The sequence below is a fragment of the Oryzias latipes genome, chromosome 10 (genome assembly GCF_002234675.1).
Source record: "Oryzias latipes chromosome 10, ASM223467v1".
NCBI lineage: Eukaryota > Metazoa > Chordata > Actinopteri > Beloniformes > Adrianichthyidae > Oryzias > Oryzias latipes.
Window position 1 is genome coordinate 10,026,620 of NC_019868.2, and position 26,523 is coordinate 10,053,142.

A 26,523-nucleotide genomic window follows, 5' to 3' on the forward strand; every position below is an offset into this window, starting at 1 on the left:
CGTGCACAGCTAGAACATGCAAACTACACAGAATGAGGTCCCAGATGGAATTAGAACCAAGGCCTTCTTGCTGTGAGGCAAGAGTGGAACCACTACTACCCCCCTCCCCCATCCACCCCAATATTGTGTCCGGAATCTTTAAGTTTTAGTTCCTGATAAGTTTTACAAAAGTTGAATTTTAACAGTTTTTAACAAATGTCAAACTGTAATTTGTGGCTGTTCTATTTTTTTGTTTTGCATTTTGCTTGACTTCTTTATTTTAGTTTTCTTCTAAATTTCCCTGTTGTTGCCTGATATTTACCTTCCTGCATGCTCTCCAGGTCTCACACTCTCATCATGTTGTTGCCAACCTTTATTCAAGTGACAGGAAACTGAAATAGGGCATACACTTGTCATGTGGTTTTCTTTTAAACTACTATTAAAAACTCTACTCTTTTTGCACTTCCATCTTGTCTTGGAATTACATTTGCACATTTTTGTGAATCTGTGTCACCCTTGCGTATGCACTGAACATACATTTTTGATTAAACAGATCTGGCCTGAACGTCTGAGCAAAAGATTTGCTTCTGTTTTGACTGTTGAAAGATGCAGCTGCATAGCCACTGTGGAGTTTCTATATATGTCATCTTTGCTTGTCTTTCGCTTCCAAACTCCAACTGTGCTCACTATGACTATAACTTCACAACATTAAAAACAATTGGAAATCGTTGCAACACAGTCAGAAGACTTTCTAACTTCACAGACATGAACCTTTAAAAAAAAAAAACATCCACAGTTGACTGAATCTGTTTAATTTAAGTAGAGGTTTCCTATTTTATCACATCTTTTTAAAGCTGCTTGAGCACATTTTGTGATTGTGTTCAGGTTTTAGACAGAGAGCTCACAGAACATCATTATGAGTGACATATGTAACCAAGCCGTAGGCCTTCGTGTGGTTGAGTTCCAAAAACAGGGTTTGCCTCCTCTGTTTCTGCATGGTCATGTGACTTCCTGCTTTGTGCGCTTCATTCGGCTGCAGCAGTGTGCACCTCAGCCCTTCTGTGATCTGACTCTGGCTGTGACAGCACAGTGACACTGATACTTGCTCGCAAAAAAAGAGGGCAGCTTTCTCAGCATTTTGTCCGGAAAGGTCTGAGGATCACTGAGGAAGAGGATGCTGAGGCGAAAGCCTTCAAATGCCTCGGAGAAGGAGCAGGTGCAGAAGAAGAAGGTGAGCTTTTATTTTACATCAGAAAGCAGAGTTTATTTAGAAAAAGTCAACTTTTAGCCACTGCAATGGCTGATGTGGTCTTTTATAACTTCCCAGTCAGTTTGTGTTCCAATGTTGTCAACCTGTCATCTTAAGTTAACGCTATGGATAAAAAAAACGTGATAGTTACTCAAGTTATTTTTTACTTTTCTGCAACAACCCGTGCTCTTTGAGTTCCTCTATTCTGGTTGGATGATTCATTGCTGCACATAGGTTTGACTCACATCAGGCTTCGGTTGCCCTCGTCTCCAGCCGGCATGAACCTCCTACACAAAACACCAGAGCCCCCTTTTTTTTCCTTCCACATCTCTTTTTCTGTGGTCTAACTCACGGCTTGTCATCACACTTCTTGCTGGCTTTTTTTTTGTCTTATCTCTGCAAACACAACCGTCACAGAAAGACAGTTGAGTTGGAAGAAAATCAGTTGCTTCTTCATCTGTGAGCTCCAACAGTAAAATAAAGCTAAACATTGACCTGCAGGTGTTGGCACGTTCAAAGGGACAAGCTGATCAGGGAGCACTGATGGTTGAAGCCTCAGCTTTTCACAAAGCGTCAGCCACAGGGGATAGGGATGCTTGCATTGATTGGCTGGCAGAAGTTACTGCAGCTTTGCCCAGCTCCTGTGGTTTCAACAAAAACAGAAGGATGAGCTGCAGTAAGATTTTGCAGGGTGACTTGGTTTAAATGGAAAATTCTCAAAAGCACTTCCTCACAGCACAAAATAGCTGCTTTTGACTGCCTAAGCAAAATGTTAAATAAACTTTATTTGTAAAAGCTGCTAAGTTTTCCCTGCTTTATGGTCTGTGGTGAGGAAATACTAAAAATAAATAAAACATTTTACATCAACTTTAATTTCCTCTATTTTCATGATTACACTAGGCAAATGACTATTCAGTGCTGCCAGAGAGTTCACCTCACATGAGAAAAATGATGCTTTTCTCATCGCTAAAAATTTCTATTCAATAGTTGTTAGATTGAAAGTTAGTTTAAACTTTTAAGAAAATCTAAGTTTTGAGAAACTCTAAGAAAAACTAAGTTTTTCTTCAGAACCCAGTGTAACCCGTTGTAGCTTTTATAAACTTGCAGTCATTGCTTTTGATTTGTCTTTCTCTAAAAAGTAGCTGCAGTTCATTGCAGTTTGTTGAGAACAGTTTTTGAAGAGTCACCCCAACATGTCGGCTGAGATGAGATCTTTGTTTTGAAAGGCCACCACCAAACCCGATTCTTCTCTTTGCCAGTCATTCTGATGCAGCTCCACTGGAAGCAAAAGAAACCCACATCATCCTTCCCACCCCACCATGCTGAGCAGGTGTTTTCAGGCATCCATCATGGCTTGATTTGGGGGGTTGTAAACAAACATCTCTGCTTTGCACTTATTTCAACAAAGGACCATTTTCCAGCATATTGTTCATCTTAGTCTCACATGGTTTGAATGTGAGACTTTCCCAAAAACAATTCAAACACTCTTTCTTCTTCATAAACATTTTCTACACCAAACTTAAGTGTGACCTGCTGGTTTATTGCAATATCAAGAACCTGAAAAGATTAGCAAGTGACTAAAATGTTTTTCCTCACAAGAATAAGCCTGAAGGCTCCAGAAATTACTTTGACCATCATATTAAAAAAAAAATTCCCTGCTGTCAAAACAGATCTAAGTGGTGTGTACCAGCAACAAAACGTCCTCTTTTTTAGAAGTCTGCATGCCCTTTGAAGATACCAAGTTCATCAAGTGCATACGATGAAGTTGTATTTCATTTTACCCTCTTGTGGGTTTCTCACTTGTTGGTTTCCTGCTTCAGTGTTTTTTTTTTTATTCTCAGACTTGCACATGAAAAGGTCTGATCTTATCTGTAATGTGGTCCATCTAAATTCACATTTACAATTAATTCACTCAACTTTTCAAGAGATTAAAAAACACGTTTTTCTTTGTAAGACTTGCATTGTGCAGTCATGGAGGTTTGATAGATGTTTAGTTAAAAACATTGTAAGTTGCTGCTTCTGAGTAAACCGCCTGCAGATTCTTTGTGTTCACACATTTGCAAGAGATAAGTTCTTTATTGGTGTTGCACCAAAAACCACTAAACAACAGACAGACATGTGCTCCACATGCCTCCTGCTGTTTACACCGGTCCTTTCTATTCAAGTTGGACTCATCCATGTTTTTTGTGCTTGCAGCTCACCCTGCAGAGGTCCAGCAGCTTCAAGGACTTCATAAAAAACAAACCCACATCTCCTGTTGCATCAGACAAGGAGTTCACCTTAGACGAGAGTGTGAGTTCCACCCAAACACAGAAAACAACACAGAATGACAACACTTGAAGTAGATGTGTGGCGTCCTAAGTGACGGGTCTTACATATATTATATCATCCAGTTCCTCATTCAATACCGTAAACCGCTCATCCGCCCTGGAGCATGACACCATGCAAGGGAACAGGCAGGATGGTTGTCAGTCACGGTTGCTACAGAAGTGCTAGGCTCCTGCTTCCTAATTTTAACACACTGCTCCAGTTGCCAGCAGATGTTAGGGCTTCAGAGATCACAAAGCATATTTGTCACTCGCCAACAACATTCGGCAAGCTGAGTGGAAGTTAGTGCCGAAATACTGAAACAGAGAGGAAGTAAGAACGAGAAGCGCTGTGCAGAGGACCGATGACTGCAGCGTGCAGACAGGATGTCCTCTGGTGAGAAGTAGTCATGCAGAGAGCCTTTATGCAAGACAGACTGAGCAGAAGTCTGTTGTAGAGGCCCCCCAGGAGAATGGAAGACTCTACGAGCTCTGAAAATGGAGTCTGGCATCAAAATATTTTTTGAGAACTTTAGTTTAAATCCTCTGCTGTCTCTGCTACAGTCTTTGTTGTTAGAATTAGCTTAAAAACGTGTTTTATTCTTACAAATTACTATCACAAAAGTGTATTGTGAAAGGAGATCAGGACCTCTAGTATGGTTTTTCCTTATAGAACTAGACTTTTACTACTTTTAATACTTTTACTCATGAACAGGAACTCAGCTCGTATGCAGTGTTTCGTAACTGTGCTTTTAAGCAGTCGGCCACATTAAAGTGCAGCTGTTTGTGTGTGACTTTGTGGCTCCCTGCACTATGTGTAGAAACCCCTTCACCACAACACTGCCAACCTACAAGTTTATGAGAAGTAAACACCTGAAGGCCCTGATAGATGCTAATTTCTAATTCAGCTTCAGTTCATTGTAATTGTTCATTTTATTTTATTTTAACAACCTGAGTCATCTTCATAAACTTGTTTCCACTTTTCTGTCAGGTGGCAGAAAATGGGACAGCAGAAGAAGCAGTGAAAAGCGGCAGCAAACTGGGAAAGAAATGGCGCAACGTGATCTCACGCACAATGACTCGCAAAACATCCAAGATGGTTCAGAAGGCTCTGGCTGAGGAAGGGGTAAAGGAGCTTCTCATGTGTAAACAAAGCCCGACAAACATGCAAGGGGAATCAAGTGTATGATGCATATACTTTCAAATACCCTCCTGACTAGCAAAAAAGAAAAAACTGTCCTGCCAAATAAATGTTAAATCCACCAAAAACTACAATTCCCAGAGCCCCCCCCCCCCCCCCCCCTTAACTTCTGGTAGATTCAGGTTTAAAAATATCCTCTATAGACGACACATTGGCATTGTTGGTAGTCAGGAGGGCATACTTCAATTTCTAACTAAAGTAAACAGTAAAAATTACAAAATGTTGCCATCTGGTGGACAAATTCCTGCACTGCACATCAGAACATGAACCTGCAATTTACAGTTGATCTAAAAAATTAAAAAAAACAAAGATACATTTTTTATGTTATATATTATTTCTGTTATGAATAAATATGTTATATAACCAAAGTTTAAAAAAATGAAATTCTATGACTAAATAATTTCTTATGGCATCAAGTAGTATAAGATAATGTAATATTTTTTATGATAATTTAGCTTTTATTTTTTAATCATCAATACCTGCTTTAAAAAAGCTTTTAAACCAACAAAGTGTGTAACCTTTTGTGCAATAACAGTTTTAATACTTTCTGGGCATTGACTACTTGTCCTATAACAATCAGTGTAAAATCTAACAGATTTATAAAATCATAATTAGTAAAAATATTAATATTGTTAAATAATTGTATTCGCAAAGTGAAAAAAGTTTACAAAAATTCTGTCCAGGCTCACTGGTTGGTTTAGAGAGGAAAAGTTCTGTAAAAGACACTGCATGTAGGAAGTGCCAAAAATTTAGAACAATTTAAAATTAAGCATAAAAATACTTACAGATAAGTACAGTTAAAAACAAACCCCAAACATTTTAATCTTGTTCTTTTATGCATTTATTCAACTAGTGTAAATAGTTGGTTGTTGTGGATTTTTTTGTTTTGTATTTCTCTGACCACAAAAATAGAAGCAAGACCAAAAGAGAATAACAATAAGATGTAGGCTTTAAATATGAAGGTCGACCTCGTTGTCCGCAGGGGGAGAGCGGTGAGGAATTGTCCCCCGTCTCTGTTGACTGGCTCCCAGATCTGAGTGCAGGACAGAGGACCTCTGTCTGCTCGACAGGCTCAGAGGACACCACGCCCAGCCCCATCAGCCGCCAGCTCTCTGCCAGTAAGCCCGATGATGGAACCAAACTGCTAATTGAAGCGTCTCCTGTCACATCTGAGTGCAGACATGACATGTAACCCTATTTAAAAAAAAAAAAAAGGCTAAACCTACTTTTAAAAACTGCATTTTCCTGATCTTTTCACCATGTGAACTCTTACCAGGTGTCATCCAGAGGAAATCACTGAATTCCGGACTTACCTGGTTGATTTAACACAATACTTTAGACCCTTTCACACCTAAATTTATTTCCAACTTGAAAAACAATATCGCTTCTGTCTTTGCTTTGAAGTAGATGCTGAAAGGTAATTTCGGAGCTGAAGTGGTTTGATGCATATTTGAATCAATAGATCGCCAGGGGTTTGGAAGTGATTTTTACAGATACCAAGTACAAAAACTGAGTTGGGAGAGGTTTTTCAAGGATCTGGGCCTCATTACCTAAAGAAATCTTCATAACCACTACAAATGAAAAGCATAAAAACTATAACTATAACACAATGTGAATAAAAGTAAAGAAAGTCTCATCCTTTGTTTCACATGTGTCAGAGTGGAGCCATAGAGGGATTATCCCACTAACACCATTCATGCAGAAAGTATTGATCAATGCCTACCTTTTGGAGGATTTCCTCCCACCTGGATCTAAGTCTTCTTCTTTTGTCTTCAGGCAGCGACAGACAGAGTCTGGACAGTGGCTACAGTCAGAGAGACAGCATGAGACTGGAGGAGAACGGCATCTCCTACAATGGCCCGTTCTGTGGCCGTGCTGTGGTCCACACTGATTTCACTCCAAGCCCCTACGACGTGGAGTCTCTGAAACTCCAAGTGAGTGCAGAAGATGGTCTCTCCTGCTGCATGACACGTCTGACATTAGCATCCTCTGAGGACCTTGTGAATCTTTGCAGACAGATTTGAATCTGCATTTCTGGTCGTTCATATTTTAAGTGTTATTCCTGCACTCGGATGGGCTCGGAATTACACAGTGAACGCTTAAAAAGAGGTGGATAAAAAGGATAAGATGTGTCTGCTTTCATACAGAAAGGAGACATCATCCACATCATAGACAAGCCTCCCATGGGCACCTGGACCGGGAAGCTCAACAACAAAATGGGCTCCTTTAAGTTCATCTACGTCACACTCCTCTCAGATGAAAGCCCTCAGGCGAAGAGACGCAGCAACAGCCAGAAATTTAAAAACAAGCCCAAAACCCTGGAGGAGGTCTTGGTCACCATCGGCCTCACGGTGAGGAAATACTCTTCGCCTTTAAGCGAAGACCTCAGCTGTTATAGTTAGATCAGGTCACCTGAACACAGGCTGTAGTTTGATTCATAACATTCTTTAAAAAGTGTCACAGTTTATGATATGGATTTAACAATAATGGAAGGTAACAGCATTTAAAAAATCAAGTACACAAATGTTCTTGCAGAGGAAACCAACAGAATACACTAAATCTTCTATGCTTTTGACACACTCTTCTGTGTTTCAGGAACTGAGTTCGGTCCTGTCCATGCATGGTTTCCAGAGCTTGGAAGACTTTGCCGGACTGAAGGAATCCCACCTGAATGAGCTGAACATCACAGACCCAGACCAGTGCTCCAAGATCCTGAACGCCACTGAGATGCTGAGAGACTGTAGGTCCACACACACCAAAACACATTCACTTCCCTGCTGGTGATTCAACAATGCCATGTAATTTCATATTTAGTTTAGTTTATGCTGTAAATCTTTTTAACAGTCTATTAGGGAACAGCTCAGCCTCAGATTATCACAGCTCTGCTCACTTTTCTGTTTAATTTCTCTCCCTTTTTCTCTAATTTCCATCAATTTTTGGGTTTCCCTTCAACTAAAAAGCATAGAAGCTATTTATTTTCTGGATCTTTGAATAGATTTTGAAGTTTATGAGCAAACTGTCTCTATTTTTGTATAGAAAAACTGTTCTGTTTTTCATTAATATTCATTTTGACCTCCATGTTAGGTAGCCTTTCATGTATTGTGCAGGAACTGATTTAAATCAAAGGGATGAAAATGTTAACACAAAGTTTAAAAAAAAGTTATTGATTGTAAAACTTTGGAAAAATATATGATGTTTACGCTTGTCAGAGTCAAAAAACAATAGAAGAAATCATTTAAAAATGTCCAACTTTTGATAAAAATGTCTTTGTTTCGCACAGCTGAAGAGGAGTCTGAGCCGGACGAAGAGGAGGAGAGCAACAAAGCCAGGGAGGAACCAAGGGATTCAGGCTGCTTCGAGAGCTCTGAGAACTTAGAGGGTGGACGAGAGGATCCAAAAGCAGAGAAGATGGATCAGGAAACTGAAAAACAAGAGCAGGAGTCAGAGGAAAAGGAGCATCAGACTCAGGAGGTAGACGCTGTACAGGAGCAGCTCCAAGAGCTCACAGTGGATGAAGGACCATGAGAGGAACTAGTAGAAGGTTCCTCCTTCTCAGCTTTCAAAGACTGTGGGTTTTATTTCATGAGGCTGAAAGACTGAACAAACATGACGGTTTCCAACAAACAGCCAAACATGCAACTATCACACCTATTGCTTTTTTTTTTCTTTTGAAAGGCACAACTTTAACATTTCAGGATTCTCTCCTGTATGTAGCTCCATCCTGTATTCACTGCTTATCAAAAGAGTGTAAAATATGTTTATGTTTTTGAATAAGTCGTGTTGAGCGGATGTATGTTTGTCCTTATGATGAAGTGTTGTAAATACATGTTAAATAAAAAGAGTTGAGCAAAATATTGAGAATGTAGTCTTTTAATGGTCTGAGGTTCTAATTGACTGGATTTTTCATTAAAGAAAATTCCCAGTAAATATCAAAGGAAAAATAACAACTAAAAAAATAATATAAAAATCGAACTGATTGCATAAGAGAAATAAACAAAATAAAAAAATCCTGTGTTGTCCCAACACTGGAGTCATGTGGGGTTCAATCAGATCTCACCTTTATGAGGAACATAATGATCGGCAAGATTGACTCTTCTGTTTGGCTGCTTTGGACTCCATGTTGATCAACGAACCACCAGCTCTTTTATTCCATGTTCCACTTGCTCATGTTTTAACGGTTTTGTCGAATTTCTGTTTGTATCTCTTCATGTCGTCACTTTGGCTTCTCACTGCAGACTCCTACACTTTTAAATCGTGTCTTTTAACATACATCTATGCTTTTTTAAGTTTTGAAATAATGCACCTTTCTGTTTTATTATAGTAATTTGGAATATTTATATGAGGAATTTGTGATTTTAGTGTGTGACTTTGCCTATTAATCGGCTTTGGCCCATTGGCAAATGTGTATAAATCAATAATTAAGTAAATAAATAAATTTGAAACATTCTTCAAATTTAAAGCAGCTGAATTGTTGTTGAGACTTTTATTTCTTTATTAAAAGTGATAAGTGAGCGGCATTGCAAGACACAAGTGTCACAAGCTTTTCATGCTCTGTTGCTGTTCTCTGGTGGGGATTTTTTTACCCTGAAGGCAGATTGCAGTCTGGGTCTGCACTAGATGAATACCTTGTGTTGCTGGTGTATCTGTTGTGCCAGCAGATGGCAATAAGACTCCAATTTCCTTTACAGCAATTCTGTAGTTCATGTCTTTTCTTTTTTTTTTTTTTTTTTTTTTTAACTTGTCCTGTCCAACAGCTAGGCAAACAGATGAGAGCTGAGGGCCTCTTGTGTTGGACATATTTTATTTTAACAAGAGGGGTTATTCATCTTCAGACAAACCAAACGTATGTCTGAATAAACCCCTTTTGTAATTGAGGCCAACCTTTATTAATTTCAATCATGTTTGAAAATCTTTGGTGTTGGACCGGACGGAAAAGGAAAGAGGGGAAGAAGAGAGAGGGACGTTAGAGAGAGGGGGGGGTAGGAGGGTGATAATAGGAGGGGAAGGGGGGTAAGACCATGAAGCAGCATAGAGCAGACAGGTTTACTGGTTGTTTATCGTTACGGTACGGTTCAAATGTAGTACAAAAAGGGCGGGGCCTGTTCACACACACTCAAATATTATCAACACACCTGCTAGCCGCAAAAATGTCCACATGTCAACATGCACACAAAACAGATAGTGTTCACGAACGCATACCTATGCCTTTAAACCAACTAGTGTGAAATCTTTCATTCATTCAATCATGCAAACTATTAGTGCAAAGGTGAGCTAACACCTGTGCTCAGGTGAGTGTTTATGTTCTTCTAAAATGGATGGTGGAATGTGAAAAGAAGGAGGAGGAGCGCCCAGCCACCCCCACACCCATACCCCCGCCGCAGCAGCAGCGGCAGCCGGAATTCCCCCAACGCCACACGGGAACAGGTAGGGAACAACCGCCCCCCGGGCGACCAAGACCGCCACCCAGGCCAGGGCCAGCAGGACCGCCGCGAGGCCCCCAGAGCCAGAGAGCAGGGAGGCGCAGAGGGAAAGAGAGCGCCGCCCCAGCCCAGCCAGGAAAGCAGCCCCCTGCCGCGCCGGAAGAGCCCAACGCAGGGCCCCACCGGAGAGGGACGCCCACAGCCCCAGACGAGCACCCCACCACCACCCAGGAGTTCCGGGCATCCCCCCGCCCCGACCCCAGGTACGAGCCAGGACCCCCCAAGGGAGACCCGCCTCGCACTCCAGGCAGCCACCCACCCGGCCCACGGTTGGTCCAGGTAGGAGCAAGGCAGGGGCCCGCCGCCCCCGCCCGGGAGGGGGGAACCCCGGGGAAAAAAGGGCGGCCGACAAGGGATGTTATAAATATGGCCCGACCAGGCTCGGCCATGTTGGAAGTTTGGCGGGGCCCAGCGCCCAGGGGCAAGGACCAGGACCCACCCCCCAGGGACACGAACACCCCCGGCTCAGGTGTAATATGAACCCCCCCACCGCGCGGAGAGAGCACCGCCGGGCCCAGGGAGCCGGCACCCAAGGGACACGGCCGCCATCGCCAAGGGGCCCGCACCACCTACCAGGGAAGGGGTAGGGGACAGATGGACCCAGGTCCCACCTTCCTTGTAAAATGTGTGTGCGTGTATGGGTGTTTGAGAGGGTGTTTGTGTGCATGTGTGTGTGTTTATGTTTGAATGTATATATTGAGGGGGGAGGGGTGTGTGTACTAAGGGGGGTGCAGTTAAAATTGGCGAGTAGGACACTAAGGGGACATCTCCTGATTACTCACAGTGATGTCCCCTCACCCTACACACCAAGGGGCCCTAAATGTCTAAGGTCCGGTTAAAATTGGCGGGTAGGGTGCCAGGAGGACATCTGCTGCTTGCTTGCAGTGATGTCCAAGCACCCCCCCTACCAAGGACCCTACATGTCTAAGGTGCAAATAAAACCGAAAGAGGGGGGGCCCACTCCATACGGCAACCATAGGAGGGGGGCCACTCCCAAGTAGCCCCCCCCCAAGGCGCATCGCAGGCTAGACCCCCCACCCCCTCACCCTAATATGAGGTTATATAAGGAAGGGGGTAAGTTGGGGACAGCTGGTAGACTGTCCCCCGGTGGTCAAACAGCCGTCCCCCAGCCCACCCCCAGCAAAGGGGCCAGGGCCACCCAGCCCAGGGGCCCACCCCCGGAGGCGCCGACACCCTAGGCCCGGCACCACCCACCCCACACAGAGAGAGAGGAGCCAGAAAGCGTCGCCCCCCCCCGGAGCAAGCCCAGGCCCCCACCCCCAGACGCCGGCCCTAGAAGAGCTCTGGTCAGGCCTCGACGGGACCGAGGAGGCCAACCGGCCGAGGCAACCACTGATTGCCTCAGCGGAGACCCCTTACACAAATAAGGTAATTTTTCTGAAGAGAAAGGAAGGAGGTTTAGATGTTTTTGAGGCATATTTAACTGACATGTTATGGGTTCCTCAAGCTAGCAGACACATAGATCCATGAATGTCTGTGTTCCTCATCTGAGCTGGAGTCTGAATCAAAACTACAACTGAATAGCTCCAATATTGCTCACCATTTTTGTTATACCTATAATGTAAGGTTGGGGGTGTGAGGGGCTGTAAGCTAGAGGGAGTGCATATAAATGGTGAGGTGACGGGAAATGGGGACAGGCTTACTCCGCCGCCAACAGTCCTACCCACAACTCATAGGCAAATTTCTAATGAACTCCTGCAGAAACTATGTCCTATAAAAAGACACAAGTTTTTCAATTTTGCCTTAAAATGGCATAGTTATAATTAACAGACCACTAGGAACTCTTCTACAATAAATCAAAAGATGATCGGAGTGGGACTGTAAGAAGTTGGACTGAACTATTATAAATAAAAAGGGGAGGCACATAACAAAATAGTGCCACTTTCTTAATAACTCATGTATTTTTCTCATATTACGTTTAATTAGGTGAAAATAGAAACACAACTGATTAGAATAGCAAATAACAAGCAAGCTTTTTTATTTGCTTTGTTTTATATTTAATAAAAAAGCACATTAGGTCATGTTCAATTGGCTAAATTCTACACCTCAGTAACCCATGAAATGTTTCTTAATATAATTTTTAAATGTTTACAGTAATGATTACATCAGTGTTCTTCTGTTTTCATTTCTTGTTTTAAAATGCATTTTGTGGTTTACTTTCTTGAAAAATCCTGGGAGGTAACCCAATCAATCTATAAAACCAATTGCAGCTTACTTTTACAAACAAACAAGGAAGTTTCACTTTATAAGACAACATTGTTTTATTTACCAGACACATTAATCATGTAAAAAGAAGTGAACAAATTAAATGAAGTACATGTAATCACAGTGTTGATACTGAACAAAGCGAACATAAATAAGCATTCCATCAATGTACCGTGTTAGTATACATGATGCAATGTAAAAGGACAATCAGGGCATTCAGATCTGATTGTAGTTTTAACACAGAATTCATAAATACAAGAGCTCTGCAAACTGCCAGAACAAAGTTGAAACGTCGCTTTAACGTGTGCTTTGAAAACACAAACCTCCATCTGATTTAATATTAACAGCATGAGTTCTTGCAAGTCGGTGAGTCGAGTCAAAGTCGGAAAGAAATTCTGTTTTTTTCTTTTAAATGCTCTAAGTCTATTACATCCAACTGGAAATTTTTACTTTTCTCTGAAAGTGTATTAAACAAATTCACACACAGGTAATACTGAATCACAGCTTTATCATCCCCCATTAAACAATTCATATAATAAGAAATTAATATACAACATAAGGGATGGCCATTATCTCTATTACTGGTTATTTCTTCAAAATCTTAGCATTTGCTCAATTTATTTAGTAATTTATATTTGGGGTTTTTACCGAGAATCTGTGGTTATTTACTCAAACACATTGTTTTAATACGAAATCCAATTATTACTAAAAAAACAATGTTTACATTGGAGTTTTTGGTCATCTTTAATTTGTTTGAAAGGTGCCTGATATTGGTCTTGAATGTTATATGCCTTCACACACAAAAATACAGCGTCAAGTGTTGAAATCTTCTGCACCTTCAAATTTTTTACGAGATTTCAGCTCACGTTGGTCAGAGTTGTCAGCTATTATCTACATGGATAAGATTCACAAACACAAACTCGATCTTGAATATGACACAATCACAAATACAAACTCTCCCTATCATCTAACATTATCTAAAAGCTATTTTTAAGTTGGACCTTTTTCTATTTACCACTCTTTGAAGATGCTCAAGCAGACCAAAATAAGAATGGAAAGACAGAATCTCCTTTCTGTGTTGTGATAATAAGCCTGTCAGTCAACTGCACTGCAGTAGCTAGCCTGGTGACAGAGGAGGAAGAGCTGAATTTAGAGGCAAAATACTGCAAGAAGAGAAGGAATAATAGAGGAAATATAACCCATCTCTTGTGCACTTTACACAGTCCTGTCTTCCACTTGTACCTATTTACACCAGCAAAAACTTTATAGAGGAAAAATCCATTTTTGCGGGGGGGGGAAAGAGTTTGTATTTTTGTATGAATTTGTGTGAAGCAGAAATGTTTCTTTTTTTTTTAATGACACTTAAATATTTCAGAATGCATCCCTTCAGATTTGCTTCTTGGTAAGATAAAATGAATGAGTTTAGTGTCATAAATGATAAGAAATGTTAGCTTAGCGTAGCATTGGAAACAGGGAAGACACTTCAGCTTTAAAGGAAAAAGTAAGGAAAACACGCCACAGCGTACAATGATTAATTTGCATATTGTCTTCTTTTGAAAATACGTAACTTAATTTTTTATGGCAATGCATGCTAACGGCTCCCCATTGTTTTCATTATGTCATGCTCGCCATAACAGCTGCTTCAAGCTTTATTTTCAGATTTAGTGAAGGGGCACATACTTGTTTCCAATGAAACGGGTTATGTAAATATCTAATGACTCGGCTGATTCATTTCTTCCTACTTTAACACTGAAGGGCTTTTTAGCTGCTGCTGAGGCAGCTTTTTCAATAAGGCACTGTCACTATGTGTGTCTTTGCTCATCAGGCCTTTTCTGTCTCGCATCCTGCGGCTTAAAGACGCAGAGAACCTGCAAATAATTTTGTCACTGTTTTACATCACACTGCATACTTGATTATACATAACAGGAAGGGTAGACATTGATCTGGTTGCTATCATTTTACAAAAAGTGAAAAGATTAGGTGCACTTAAGTGACACCTGAACTGAATCAGAAGATAGAATAGACTTTGTATGGAAGGAGCCCGCAGTTTTTCTTAGTGTCTTCACTTTCCATCTTCACATCGTGTGAGGTTTGATCTTCATCCACATTCTTCAAAGCTGCTTGTCCAGCCTTCCTGTAGTTTGCATAGGACAGGTAATGTATGCACAAGAGAGATGACTGTCCTGTATTCCACATCTGTTCAAAAGCCATTGATTGCTCTTTTGTCCATCCGATGCATGGCGTATATGACATGACCCGGCCTCTCACATTAATGTTACAGTTTTAGTAAGGATCAAATGTCTCATCAGAGTAAAAGCAGAGGTTTTCTGCAGTCTTTTCTCCCTTTTATGGATTTCCAGTGCAGTTCTTCAGGAGATAGAATGCTGCTGACCTCTTCTTGAATCACTCCTCCTCCTCCGGGACCTAAGCGTCAATCAGACATCTGCAGTGAATGCCGGGAAGATGAGCCAAGAGGCAGCAGAAGATCCGCTCTTCAGGAAATCAGGGACAAGAGTCGGGAATAACTGTGTCACCTGCCTGGTATACAGACATTGATTATTAACAGTCCAGTTTGCAAAGAGAAGGGATGCTAAAGGAGGAGCTCTAGGACAAGCTGCCAACCCCATGCAGCTAATACATCTTATCCTTGGAAATTGACGTCTCTGCATCTGTCTCGGGTGAAGCCAGGGGCGGCACCGTTGGTAATGGAGGCTGCTCCTCTTTAGGGGGAGGGCTCTTGGCTTTGTGGGAGGAGGTTTTCTCTGCTGAGGCAGCGATGTTTGGTTTAGCATCATCAGGGGTGTGTTCATTGGGGATGAGTGGAGCTGTAGTTTTCTGTGAAAAAATCAAAGTACTATCATGATCAACTGTACTGAAAAAGATGAATCACATAAAAACACATACAGCAAGTGTGTACAAGATCAGTCTGTCCTCACATACAAACATGTTAGCTATGAGACTTAGTCTGCCTCTAAAGCCAGGTACATACCAGGCATATGAGGCATGTTCAAGATCAAACTAAATGCAGGTTCAGCCCATGGTGTCCACAATGGACAAGTAGGGAGGGTCTTCTTCTTCCTTTTTTGCTCTTTACCAGTGCATGTCTGCCACAGACAGTCGCAAGAGGCTTGGTGCAACATGTTGAGGCCGTGGAAATCTCGCAATTTGGCATGAAACTGAAACGGTGTGGCTCTTTAGCGCCCTTGCAATGGCAGATATGGATTAGCTTCATGTCAGGAGAATAGCCTTGGTTTATCTTTATTTGAAAAACAAGCGCAGAGTTCAGGCTCATCGCCATGTCTGGGTCACCAGATTGAACCAGCTACATTCTCAGTTGTTTCACCACGTCACTATGTTAATATGACTCTAACCTATGCAGAAATAAAGAGTAGGTGATAATCAACTAACCTCAGTTAATCTATTATAGGTTAATCAGTACTGTAAACATTTGGAACATTATTTTGATTTGGAAACATTAAAAGAAAAAATCCACCACTGAATGAAGGGAAACGTCATTTTTTTGTTTAAGTACTGTTTAATGTTGCTACTCTGTATTACTCAGTCTTGCAGCCCCGAGGAGGAGCATTTGCTTGAGGAGCCTTCCGTGAGTGCTCACCGTGGTTTGTGGTGCTGGGATGCTGGTGGAAGAAGGAGCAAAACTGGTCAGAGCACTGGACGAATCCTCCGGCATCAGTCCTCTTCTGTCCAACACACTAAACAGAGAGACGAGGCGGTCAGCCCACCTCCAAAACCACATCACTTCAGAGACTGCAGAGCAGTGGCCCTTACCTCGGGTATGCTGGCCCACAAAGAACCTCGCAGCAATTTTTGATGATGTTCTTGTGGCTGTAAGGGTTCTGGACTCTGTTCTTTCCTGACCAAGATCCTTTTATCTAAAAATACACATCAGTTTATTTCACAGAGTTAGTTCTAAAAAAGAATCTCTTTATTTATGTCTTATTTAAAAGACAGAATCCTATTTTTAGAAGTTAACCACACTTGTTGAGATTTTACCTCCTAAAATATACCTTCCCAGGATTTAACAAATCCTGCTTAAAGTCGAATTATGATGGCAAGTGAAACCACAAAAAAGTAGTTGTGAAATTATATGGAAATAATCCTGATGTTTTTTTATTATTTACAGCAAAACATTATGTGAAGCTTTAAAAGTATTTTAGACAATAATTTGCAACTGTGGCTTAAAGTAATGCTTCTTTAAATTTCTGTTTTCAGAGATTAGTTATTATTTTGACTTTATGGAGCATGGAAAATAATTTAAAGCCATGTTGCACACATCTGTGCCTCCTTCAGCTTGGTTTGGAGCAGTTAGTGTCCTCGTGTCAGCTTTAAGAGCCAATTCAAAGCCAGGTTTACATCTTACAATAAAATGAAAGCTGTTTTTATGTTTAGGGCCAAATGCTAAAAGACAAAAAACAAAAATGCCCATGTGTCTAGTAAAGGAATGACTTGATGTCAATGCCACAAAGCAATAAAGCAAAGAGCTTCCACATGCTTGGAAATATTAGTGCTAACTATAGGAAAAGTCGCAAAATTATGACCAAGGTTTACTGGCATTAATATTTGAAATAAAGGCTAGGTTTTTCTGCTTGTGACTGTAAACAGTGGAACAAAATGGAATCGTAGTAAGTTTTATGACCTCTGCATTTTTCAGGATCCAGCATGAACTGAGTGAACCTCCTCTGAGACAGAAAGCATCTCTGGATGAGAATGTAGGTCACAAGCTTCCACAAGGCCCCTCAGTGCTGCATCCCTCCATGCATCTGCAGGGTCGAGTGAGTGAGACACAGCTGAAAGAGCATGTGTCATGCATGAGTCCAGAGTAGCTCAAGGTGTCTTCCTTTGCCTCTCCTCACTACTGTCTTTCCCTTCTCTGCTCCTCTAACGCTCTCTTCCTCTCTGCTGGACTGGTACCTTCTGGCTGTGTTCCCAGCCCCTGCAGGTATCAATGCATCTATTATTAGGTCGATCAGACACTGAAATGGCTGGGCGGACAGCCATCATTTCGGTGCCTGCAGCAACTCTGCAGGTGTACGATGCAAGGTTTCATTACCAATAAAATGAAAGAAAAAAATTAGGCCAGCAGTCTCGCTGGAAAAAAAAGGCTTGTATAAATTAATCATTACAACAAAGCACGAGTGCACTACTTCGCTTTTAGTCATCTAGAAGGCACCAACTCCCATCATCATCGGTGTTCTGCTTCTTATCGGGGAACAGTCAGTCAGATCTGGGTTAGCAAGCCCCTACCACACATAGAGAAAGCTCTGCATGCAAACCTGCCACAAACTCCTCCAACAGAAACATCCAGATGATAATTTGGGGGAAAAAAGGGATTTTTTTTCAATTGGAGAACTTCAAACATCTACAGAGCACACAGGAATTCTTGGCTTCAGATAGAAAAAGTATTCCCTAAAGACCAAATGACCATATTTGAGCTATTTTCAAAACATTCCCAATGGACGCAATTATTATGATTGGGCTGTTTTTAGCCAAAGTAAAAATAAAAAAACAGTGTTGTTTTCTAGGACATAGTTTCTGTAGAGTTGGCAGTAGTTCATTAGAGATTCAACTCAGCGTTTTGGGCGGGACTGTAGGCACAGAGTGAGCCCGACCCCATTCCCCCTCACCCATCTGTTTACATGCTCTCCCACTAGCTCACAGCCCCTCACACTTCAGGCGTAATATTACCGGTACCACAAAAATGGTGAGCAATATTGTAGCTTTCCAACCATACAGTTTTGAGCCAGATACCAGCTCAGATGAGGAAAACAAAGACGTACATGGATCTAGTTATCTTCAAGTGGATGCATCAGAACGGAGCGGGGAGGAGTTTGTGGCCCACCCAGGGTATTTTCTACTAAACAACTATAAGCTTTTTTAAACTGGATTTTTTCATCTGCTCCTGATTTTCAACTATTTGAATAAAGAAATAATCAGAAATGCAATTTTAAGCAGAATTTTCTTAATATTTGTCCTCTATCAACAGAAAAATGCCACAAAGACGTATTAAAAACATTGAAATCACTGTTTTCCTCAGGGTGGGTCTTTAAACTAGAAGATGGACCCCAGACAATTGGAAAATCTCCTCAAACAGTTTGTTAGGTTTATTCTCATTCCAGCCTTGTTGTTTTCTCCATTTCATTTACTTTAGTGTACAATAAGCTTGTTTGGTTGATTTACCAGGCCTCAGTCCTTCAGAACTGAGCCAGGGGAGTTGTCACGGTAACAGCTCTCTGCTCCTAGATAGCTGTCTGATTATAAAATTCACACCCTTCTGAAACATTTTTTCCTTATCACATGTAGTTTTAAACATTTTTCTCCAGCCTCTAGATGCATCACAAGTCTTAGGATAAAATCCCACTGATTTTTATCCTAAGAATGCAGAAAAAGTAAAGTAGCGTCTTGCTGTTGAAAGCTAAACAGAGTTTATTCTTCTGGTACTCATTAAACAGCTTTTGGAGAAACATTTCCATGATCTGAGCTGCAGTTTTAGATGTGGCTCCAGAAAACCTGCAGATGATCATATTTCAATTTCAAGACATGTATGTTTACGCCAAGTAAAGCTGAAGGCTGACTGTGGAGTGTCTCACTTCCCATCCGGCAGAAGGTACACATGCACTCAATGAGGCCAGCTCACATCCAAACAAGGAGGTTGTGTAGACACAACACAGGAACACAGTCGTATCATTACAGCTATGCTCCCAGCAAACGATTGTCAAAGTGACATGAAACATGGCTTCCCCTCTAGGCGGGAAAATCCCCTTTACAAGCTTCAGGAGGCGTGCGCTTGGACTAGAAGGAGCAGCTAACAAGCAGAAAAACTGGAAATGTAAGGAGGTGGAGCTCTAAGAGCCCCTGTTATCATCGCTGCATGGCTAATGCAAATTCTGCGTTGGTGTAAAATCATTACTGGCTCAAGTTATTATCCAGGCAAAGTGGGAAATAAAAAAATGACTTTGAGGATCATAATCTCTGTTTAATTTATGTGGAAGTTGAAAAGAAAAGAGAAAGCACACAAGGAAACTATCATATTTCTGGTGTGACGAGAGTGAACTCTCTTTACAAGGACACTCTTTTCACATCAACAGTAACAGTTTCACTATCTTATTTGGGAGCTGCCCAACTCCTCTAGATCCACCTGTGGCTACCAAGCAGCTCCACGGACGTAATTTGGGTCAAGGACAGCACAGTGGTGTCATAAGGGTGAAGCAAACATTGCTGGGCATCTGCTAGATCAAGGTTTAACCCTGTCAGAACTGGAATTTAAGTTCTATGTCAGTAACCATCAAGTTATACTTGTTATACCGGAGCTGAAATGTTTGTGATTTAGCTAATATTCAGGAGTCAGAAGATTTGCCACTGAAAAAAATGAATCTTGAGAAAGTAAAAAGACCCTTGCTTTGAGAAACATGTCTTATTTTCTGTCTTGCAAGAAAAATGATATTATCAAGAAAGTTTTTCAACAGCATATTCTTAGTTTAAGAAAGCATTTCTAAGTGATAGGCGTTTATTCTTAATTTGTGAATTCTTTTTTTCTGCCAATAGGGTCAGAATTTGTGACTCTTTTCTAAGGGGCCCCTTTTTCAGTGGGTGTGGGAAGAGGTATTTCAAACTGGAAAAACAAGCTACATGAGCAGTCAAAATCAGTATGTTGCAATTTTCTTTTGTTTGTTTTTTTGTTTGTTTTTTGTTCAAGTTAAGCTGCTCTTCTGCTTTAAAGCACAAGGCAATGTGACCATAATACACCTGCATTGGTGTCACTGCCCTGCCCGTTTTGGAAACTAGCAAAAATTGTGTATTGCGTATTAAATAGTTCCCATTCCTCTGAACATGTTTCCAACATTTTGACATTTTTATGCTAGTTTTTGTCTTAACAGGTAGAAGTTGCTGATTGGATGATGTCATCCATTTTACATTTGGCTGCTCAAAATAACAATCTTAGTGGCTGTGCAATAATATGCTGTTGCTTAGACCTAAATGACCTGAATGTTTTTTTAATAAAACTCTGACCGAAACACAGAAAATAGAGAGATTTAATGAGCTGAATTAAAAAGTACATTCAACTTCATTTTTTACTCTTGTGATCTATAAGATCATTTAGAAAAATGCTACCTTTCTCATTTTTACAGACTTGACAATGTGCTTTATATTTTTGTGTCGTGATGAGCAGAAATTAATTGCAACACATGGGAATTTTTTTATCAAGGATTAATAGCAAAATGCTTTTATTTCAGCAACTTGGAACTACTTTAAAATCCTTAGCGGGCTGCAAATTTGTTACAAATAAACACAGTCATTAAAGCCTTGAATAACACTCCTTAACCAAAGTGGCTGCTAAAATTAACCTTTTTTTGTGTGCATGTTTATAAATGACAGAAAACTAGAAGTAGAGAGATTTTAACAGAAAACTGAGAGGATTCAGAAGATTAGAAACTATCTGCACTCATGTATGTTTGATGAGATATACTTACATCCTCATTGGTGGTCTGGTTGAGAGAGATCAGGTAAGTGTGGAAGCCAGTCAATCCCACAACAGACCAGAGCGTAAAGAAACACACCAGAACCTCCAGCACAGTGAGATCCAGTTAAGGAAAACAAAAACATGCGTTTCTAAGCAGCTTAGCCTTTTAAAAAGGGGCTGTTTGCATCTCAAATGTTCGTGTTTTTACCCATTTCTGCTTTTATTTTTATAGGAATTGTTTTGAATTTCTTGAAAGCCAGAAGATTAATGTCAAACACAGAGTTTACCACAAAACACGGTGTTCATGGTTGGATTATATAGTGCTTTCATCTATGAACAAAATGTCAACATGAAATCTGCAAAAGATAGATTTAATTTATAAAACTCACTTTTTTTGGTTGTTGTTCCACAGATAATTGCAATTCCCAACCTAAGTCATTTAAACGTTCCATGAAAGGCTTTTTTTTGCAGCTTTCTCTCACAAAAACTAATTTTAATATTAGTTTTAGAATTTTAATTTTGAAAACATAGCATTGAATACTTATAAAACTGATTAATAGAGAATAAATAGCAGAAAACTGATACCAATTACTTTTGATTTCTTCCTTACATGTTTCTGTTATGCAGTCTGCACATTTGTTTCCGTCTCTTTACAGAAGCTTGATTTTTAAATGTTTGCATTTTTTTTTTTTTTTTTTGGTTTGTTTGTTTGCTGTCACTCTGGTGGTTTGACGTTACTATAAGCAAATCAGAGTTAAATTCAATCAATTTTGAAATTACAAGGATAAAAGAGATCTGTGGCTTTTCTGTTCTGCTCACCCATTAAATGTTGTTTTTCCTGCATAACATATTATTCACACAAAAAATAGGTATTATATAACAGAGCTTTCAGTCAAATAAGATACAATCAGAAGTGATTGAGGCATTAGGGGCAGTAAAGAGCAGTTTTCACCTGAAGTGCCACATAAACCAGAAACCTTTGGACCCAAACAACAAAGAAATGAGCCTGAGCTTTGAGCTTCAACTGCACTGAGGTGAGACGACAGCACAGTGCAAACTGTTTAGTGACAGCTGTCAAACACACTCAAAGGATATGTTCCAGGTGTTTCCTGTAAAGTGTTCAGAAAGCCTTTATCCACTGAACCTGTGTGTGAGAGAACACAGACGAGAAGTCACAACTCTGCATTTATAGGTTTGCTGAGGCCACGCAGACTAACACGACAAACTGGAGTCTCTGTTGAGCTTGAGTCACAGTTCGCTCTTCCTGTTTTGCCACATAGTCTGTAATTGTTATTTTCACAGATAAAGGGATACTCACGCATGACCACGTGGACAATGTCAAAGGCGAATATGTAGATGGTGAGCAGGGAGAGGGAAAGTGTGAACAGGTAGAAGTATCTGTAGTTCCTTTTGCCCACGCAGTTTCCAACCCAAGGACAGTGGTGATCAAAACGGTCTGACAAGGAAAACGAACAATTTTAGAACTCCAGTGGATTAAAAATAGACATGTTTTAGAAAGAGGCCGCTTTCTGTGTCAGCTCCTGCACATCTGTGGTATAAATATAGCAAACACTGCCTCTTCATCTGTTCCTGTTTTATTCCTTTGGAGTAAAGCCCGACTTGAGCAGGGCATAGGGGGAAAGGTCAACTCAGATAAATAATGTACAGAACCAACAAATGTAGACACTAACTAAAATACTGAGCACCATCTTAGTCCTTCTCCTGGAGGAATTAACATAAACGTTGGTAATAAATTTGATCATTCCCACAGGAAGAAACCTGAAAAAGGAATAAAATTTTCACTTAACCTTAAGTTCCTGAGTAAATCCTCTAAAACCTCAGGTGTACAAGAGCTTTTTTCTATTTATGGCTTATAAACAAAACAAAAAAGTTGCCAATTAGGAACTATGCAGTACGGTAATATATATTTTTAAATCAAAGCAGAGACAACTATTGAACATTTTAGAAGGTGACTGTCGACATGAAGGTTCACTGTCACCCCACTATAAGCAGGACTTCCATTATAACAATTGATATAAAAAAAAAAAGTAGAAAGTCCCTTTCTTAAAAATCAACCTTTACCTTCCAGGTAAAAAAATGTTTGATAATCTGTGAATTCTTTTAAGATGCTGTCACTTCTTGATGCTTCTTTCCAGCTTCTGATTCTTATCTCTGTGGATATTTTGGTTGCCAATAATCAAAGTGCAGTGAGATTTAACCATCTATCAATGACAAAAAAAGAAAAGCTGTTTTTCTCTCTCTGGATGGGTACAGGACAGATTCTACATTAGAGCAGTAAAAGCATTGATCCTCTGCCCTAACATGATGCACTACAGCCAGCATCAATATGAAACTGTATCCTCTCTTAAGTGGGATAGCTAGTGATCATGATCCTCGATGTCACAAAACCAAGCAAGGCCTCAAAGTCCATGCATACTGAAATTATAATCATAAAGTTGAATTAAAGAAGAGTGTGTGTGCATTCAGGTCTCCTATTTTAACGCTCACTCCAGCTCTTTAATCAGAGTAACAAAGCATATTTTTTAAACAATTTAAGGCAGAAAGGATTTTAAATACTACTTCAAATGTTTGTTTGTTTTTACTACTGACAGACATTATGATACTCTGTATGATGAATATTCATATTTATTGTAAAGTTCCGCATAGCATAAAGTGCTACAGTATCATTATCTTTTCCTCTGTTATGTCTTTATTTAGGCTGAAAGTAACGGATTGATTAGAAACTCAACTCAACTACGGTAAGTCTTTTGTATACATGTATGTGTATTGTTGCATGTTTAAATCTGTACTTTTGAAAGTGCAGTTGGCCTATGTGTAGAGCGCAGGTGGACACAGACGAGGCAGTGTTTATCATGACTGAGCATTTATTCCTCACTGAGGTGCCTCTGTCTGCTCTCATCTCAGCCATGACTCAAACACATTCCTCGGGCATCAGGAACTTCAATCCCTGCAACACTGCAGAGTTCAGAGATGCTTTTTACAAGCCTTCAAAACAAAAAAAAGCTCCTTCAAAGATTTTTTTATTCAGTTTGTGACTTTCAAGCTTACCTTTGGGTCTATTTATAAGAACTATTTGAATAATTGCATAACTTTGACAAAAAGACATAATTCAAGTTATTCTTTTCTGTCAAACCTCACTCCCTTTTCTATTTCTGTGAATCTTTTTTATTTTTAATGTGCAGCAGTTGTTTTGTTGTCTACGGGCAGGGTATCACATTGAAAGTCGTACCAACGCAGTTGTCACAGATGCTGCAGTGAGACGCTCGTGGCGGGCGGAAGATCTTGCACGTGTAACAGTACTTGAGCTTGACGATCTGGTTGTTGATCTGAACATTACGGATCCGAGGTGGGGGTCGCTGTCCAGCAGGGACGTTCCCATTGGCAGCTTCTACAAAAAAAAGCGATATTGAAAACTGGTTATAGATTACAACAAAATATCAAAGGAAGGATGTCCTGTTGAACTAACCTGCACTTTGGTTTTCTTTTTTTATAATTAATATTTGGCCTTGTGCAATATAGTTCATCAAACACTTAATTTTAGATGGCTTAAGAAGCATTAAGACATCTAAAAGCCAATCTTTAAGCACTTCCATCCTTGACAAAGTTAATAACATGGAGTTTATATAATAATGCATTTATGTAAAGTCCCTGCTGTGCCCCATTTTTTTATTTTTTAAAAGTATTTTGCATCATTAATTTTAGATAGATAGATAGATAGATAGATATAAACTTTATTAATATCCCAAAGGAGAAATTCAGGTGTCCGGTAGCAAAACACACAACCACACACAACAAACAACAGTAAAAAGACAGTTCACAAAATAATATCAGTTCATATCAGGCAGGTTCATTAAACAGCCTGATAGCTGTAGGGACAAATTAGTTCTTAAAGCGCTCTGTCCTGCAGCGCAGTGAAAGGAGCCTATTACTCCGTGTGCTTTTAGTTGTATTTGGGTTTTACCTGAATGCCTCAACACAACCATAGTTCAGATTCAATCCTCAAACAACTCATCACGCAGCTTCTGATCTGAGATTTCCTTTGGAAAGTTCAAATTTTCTTCATTTCTTAATTTTTGTCCAGTTCACTGTATTAAGATCACACGATCTGGCAGAATTTCCACACAGAAAAGCCATAGCTGGGAATTCAACTGACACCTTCTTGGTGTAAATCAACAGTTCTAACTACATCATGATGCAACCTCATCTGAGACTTAAGCGATTATGTTACACTATAGGAGCTGGAAAAAATGCTAACGTTCACAGCGTTGCTGGCTGGGATCTCTCAGGGGAGTTACGGCAGTGCAGATTTCCCAATAACATGCTGCAGTGAGCGGGCACTGTTGTGGAGTTAATGGAAAAGAGCAGGCGTGCTCATTTGATTATCTGGGGATGCATTAAGATAAAAAAAAGATGTGGCGTTTGTGGAAATCAGATCAGTTAGGCTGTGGAAAGTGTTCAGAGAGGACAAGAGCAAATTTTAATGTATCTATATAGTGCATTCGTGATTATTATTAAGCTCTTGGCTCTGTAAAATGTATAATTTCAGCACAAATGAAGCTAACAGATTTATGTATTTTTATTGAACAATTTGCAAGAGGAGGTCCAGAAATGTCTTTGCTAAGTGTAAAAAAATGTTAACATTTCGCAGCAACAAAATGTGGGATTAGTGGCCCTCAGGATACACCAGCGGACAATAAATTCATGACTCATCACTCATAGGAAATGATGTCAGTCCCTCAGGTAGAACGGCTTAATCTGTTATAGCTTTTCTGTGTACTCTAAGAGGTTACATCTTTCCATATTAAGTGTCCCTCTCAGGGGTAGTAACTGTAGGAGGTGACCGATTATTGGGGCTACAGCAGCTTCATCAACATGCTCCTCTTCCATGTTTCAGCAAACTCAATCCTCACAGCAATATTAATGTTACCGTATAACACAGGCATGTCCAAAGTCCAGCCCGTGGGCTAAATGCAGCCCACATTCAAATGTCCTGGCTCCTGTCATAAAATCAATAATATGCAGCCTCTAGCACTTTTTAAAACATGTGTTTATGATTTCTTGATTGTGATTGGCAAAATTACGTCACAAATGAGGCACTGGGCCTTCTTGATCTTCAGAACCTTAAGGGCCAAACAAGAAGAACAGATTTATTTTTATTTTTTTCGTGTTCAAAACCACAGTGGTTTGTACTTCTGAATAGATAACTATTTTCTTTCATTTTCCTTTTCAAGTGATTTGAATTTAAAAGTTTACAGTAAGCATTTATTTTTTTCTAGACAGACATTTTCTTTTTTTTTATTTCTAGTCTCCAAATATGCAATTCACAGTAATTTGAGTAAAAATGTATTTAGATGTATTTCTGTGAATTAATAAAAAAGATCCATTCCTATTACATTTTCATTTAATAGTTCATTGCAATCAATGTTATTCTAAGTTTAAAGAATGCAGGCTGATTCATTGGCCCTCACACATTTTCACCTCACCAAATTTGTCCTTCTTTGCAAAAGCTTTATGCACTCCAGTGAAAAAAGCTCTTAAAGAAATAATAGAACAAACATCAAAGGAGTTTAACTAAGTGGAAA

The 26,523-nt window shown here is 40.1% G+C and overlaps 2 protein-coding genes across 2 annotated transcripts in view; one reads left to right on the forward strand and one right to left on the reverse strand.

The window, feature by feature from the left end:
- Positions 1 to 1,021: 1,021 nt before the first annotated feature.
- On the forward strand, positions 1,022 to 8,593 carry sash3 (SAM and SH3 domain containing 3). The gene is made up of 8 exons (XM_004073093.4): positions 1,022 to 1,210; positions 3,425 to 3,520; positions 4,526 to 4,660; positions 5,718 to 5,853; positions 6,512 to 6,669; positions 6,883 to 7,086; positions 7,331 to 7,475; positions 8,016 to 8,593. The coding sequence occupies exons 1-8, from the start codon at positions 1,154 to 1,156 to the stop codon at positions 8,258 to 8,260; spliced, it is 1,176 nt and encodes a 391-aa protein (XP_004073141.1). The 5' UTR covers positions 1,022 to 1,153; the 3' UTR covers positions 8,261 to 8,593.
- A 3,884-nt stretch (positions 8,594 to 12,477) lies between these two features.
- Positions 12,478 to 26,523, reverse strand: part of zdhhc9 (zinc finger DHHC-type containing 9) — a 29,367-nt gene continuing 15,321 nt past the window's right edge. Inside the window, exons 3-9 of the mRNA XM_023959015.1 lie at positions 24,171 to 24,329; positions 22,239 to 22,376; positions 22,016 to 22,064; positions 20,931 to 21,033; positions 16,231 to 16,334; positions 16,058 to 16,154; positions 12,478 to 15,276 (exon numbers count right to left, since the gene is read on the reverse strand). Of these exons, the coding sequence (XP_023814783.1) occupies positions 15,073 to 15,276; positions 16,058 to 16,154; positions 16,231 to 16,334; positions 20,931 to 21,033; positions 22,016 to 22,064; positions 22,239 to 22,376; positions 24,171 to 24,329 (854 nt within the window). The 3' untranslated portion in view covers positions 12,478 to 15,072. The remainder of the gene's footprint in view (positions 15,277 to 16,057; positions 16,155 to 16,230; positions 16,335 to 20,930; positions 21,034 to 22,015; positions 22,065 to 22,238; positions 22,377 to 24,170; positions 24,330 to 26,523) is intronic.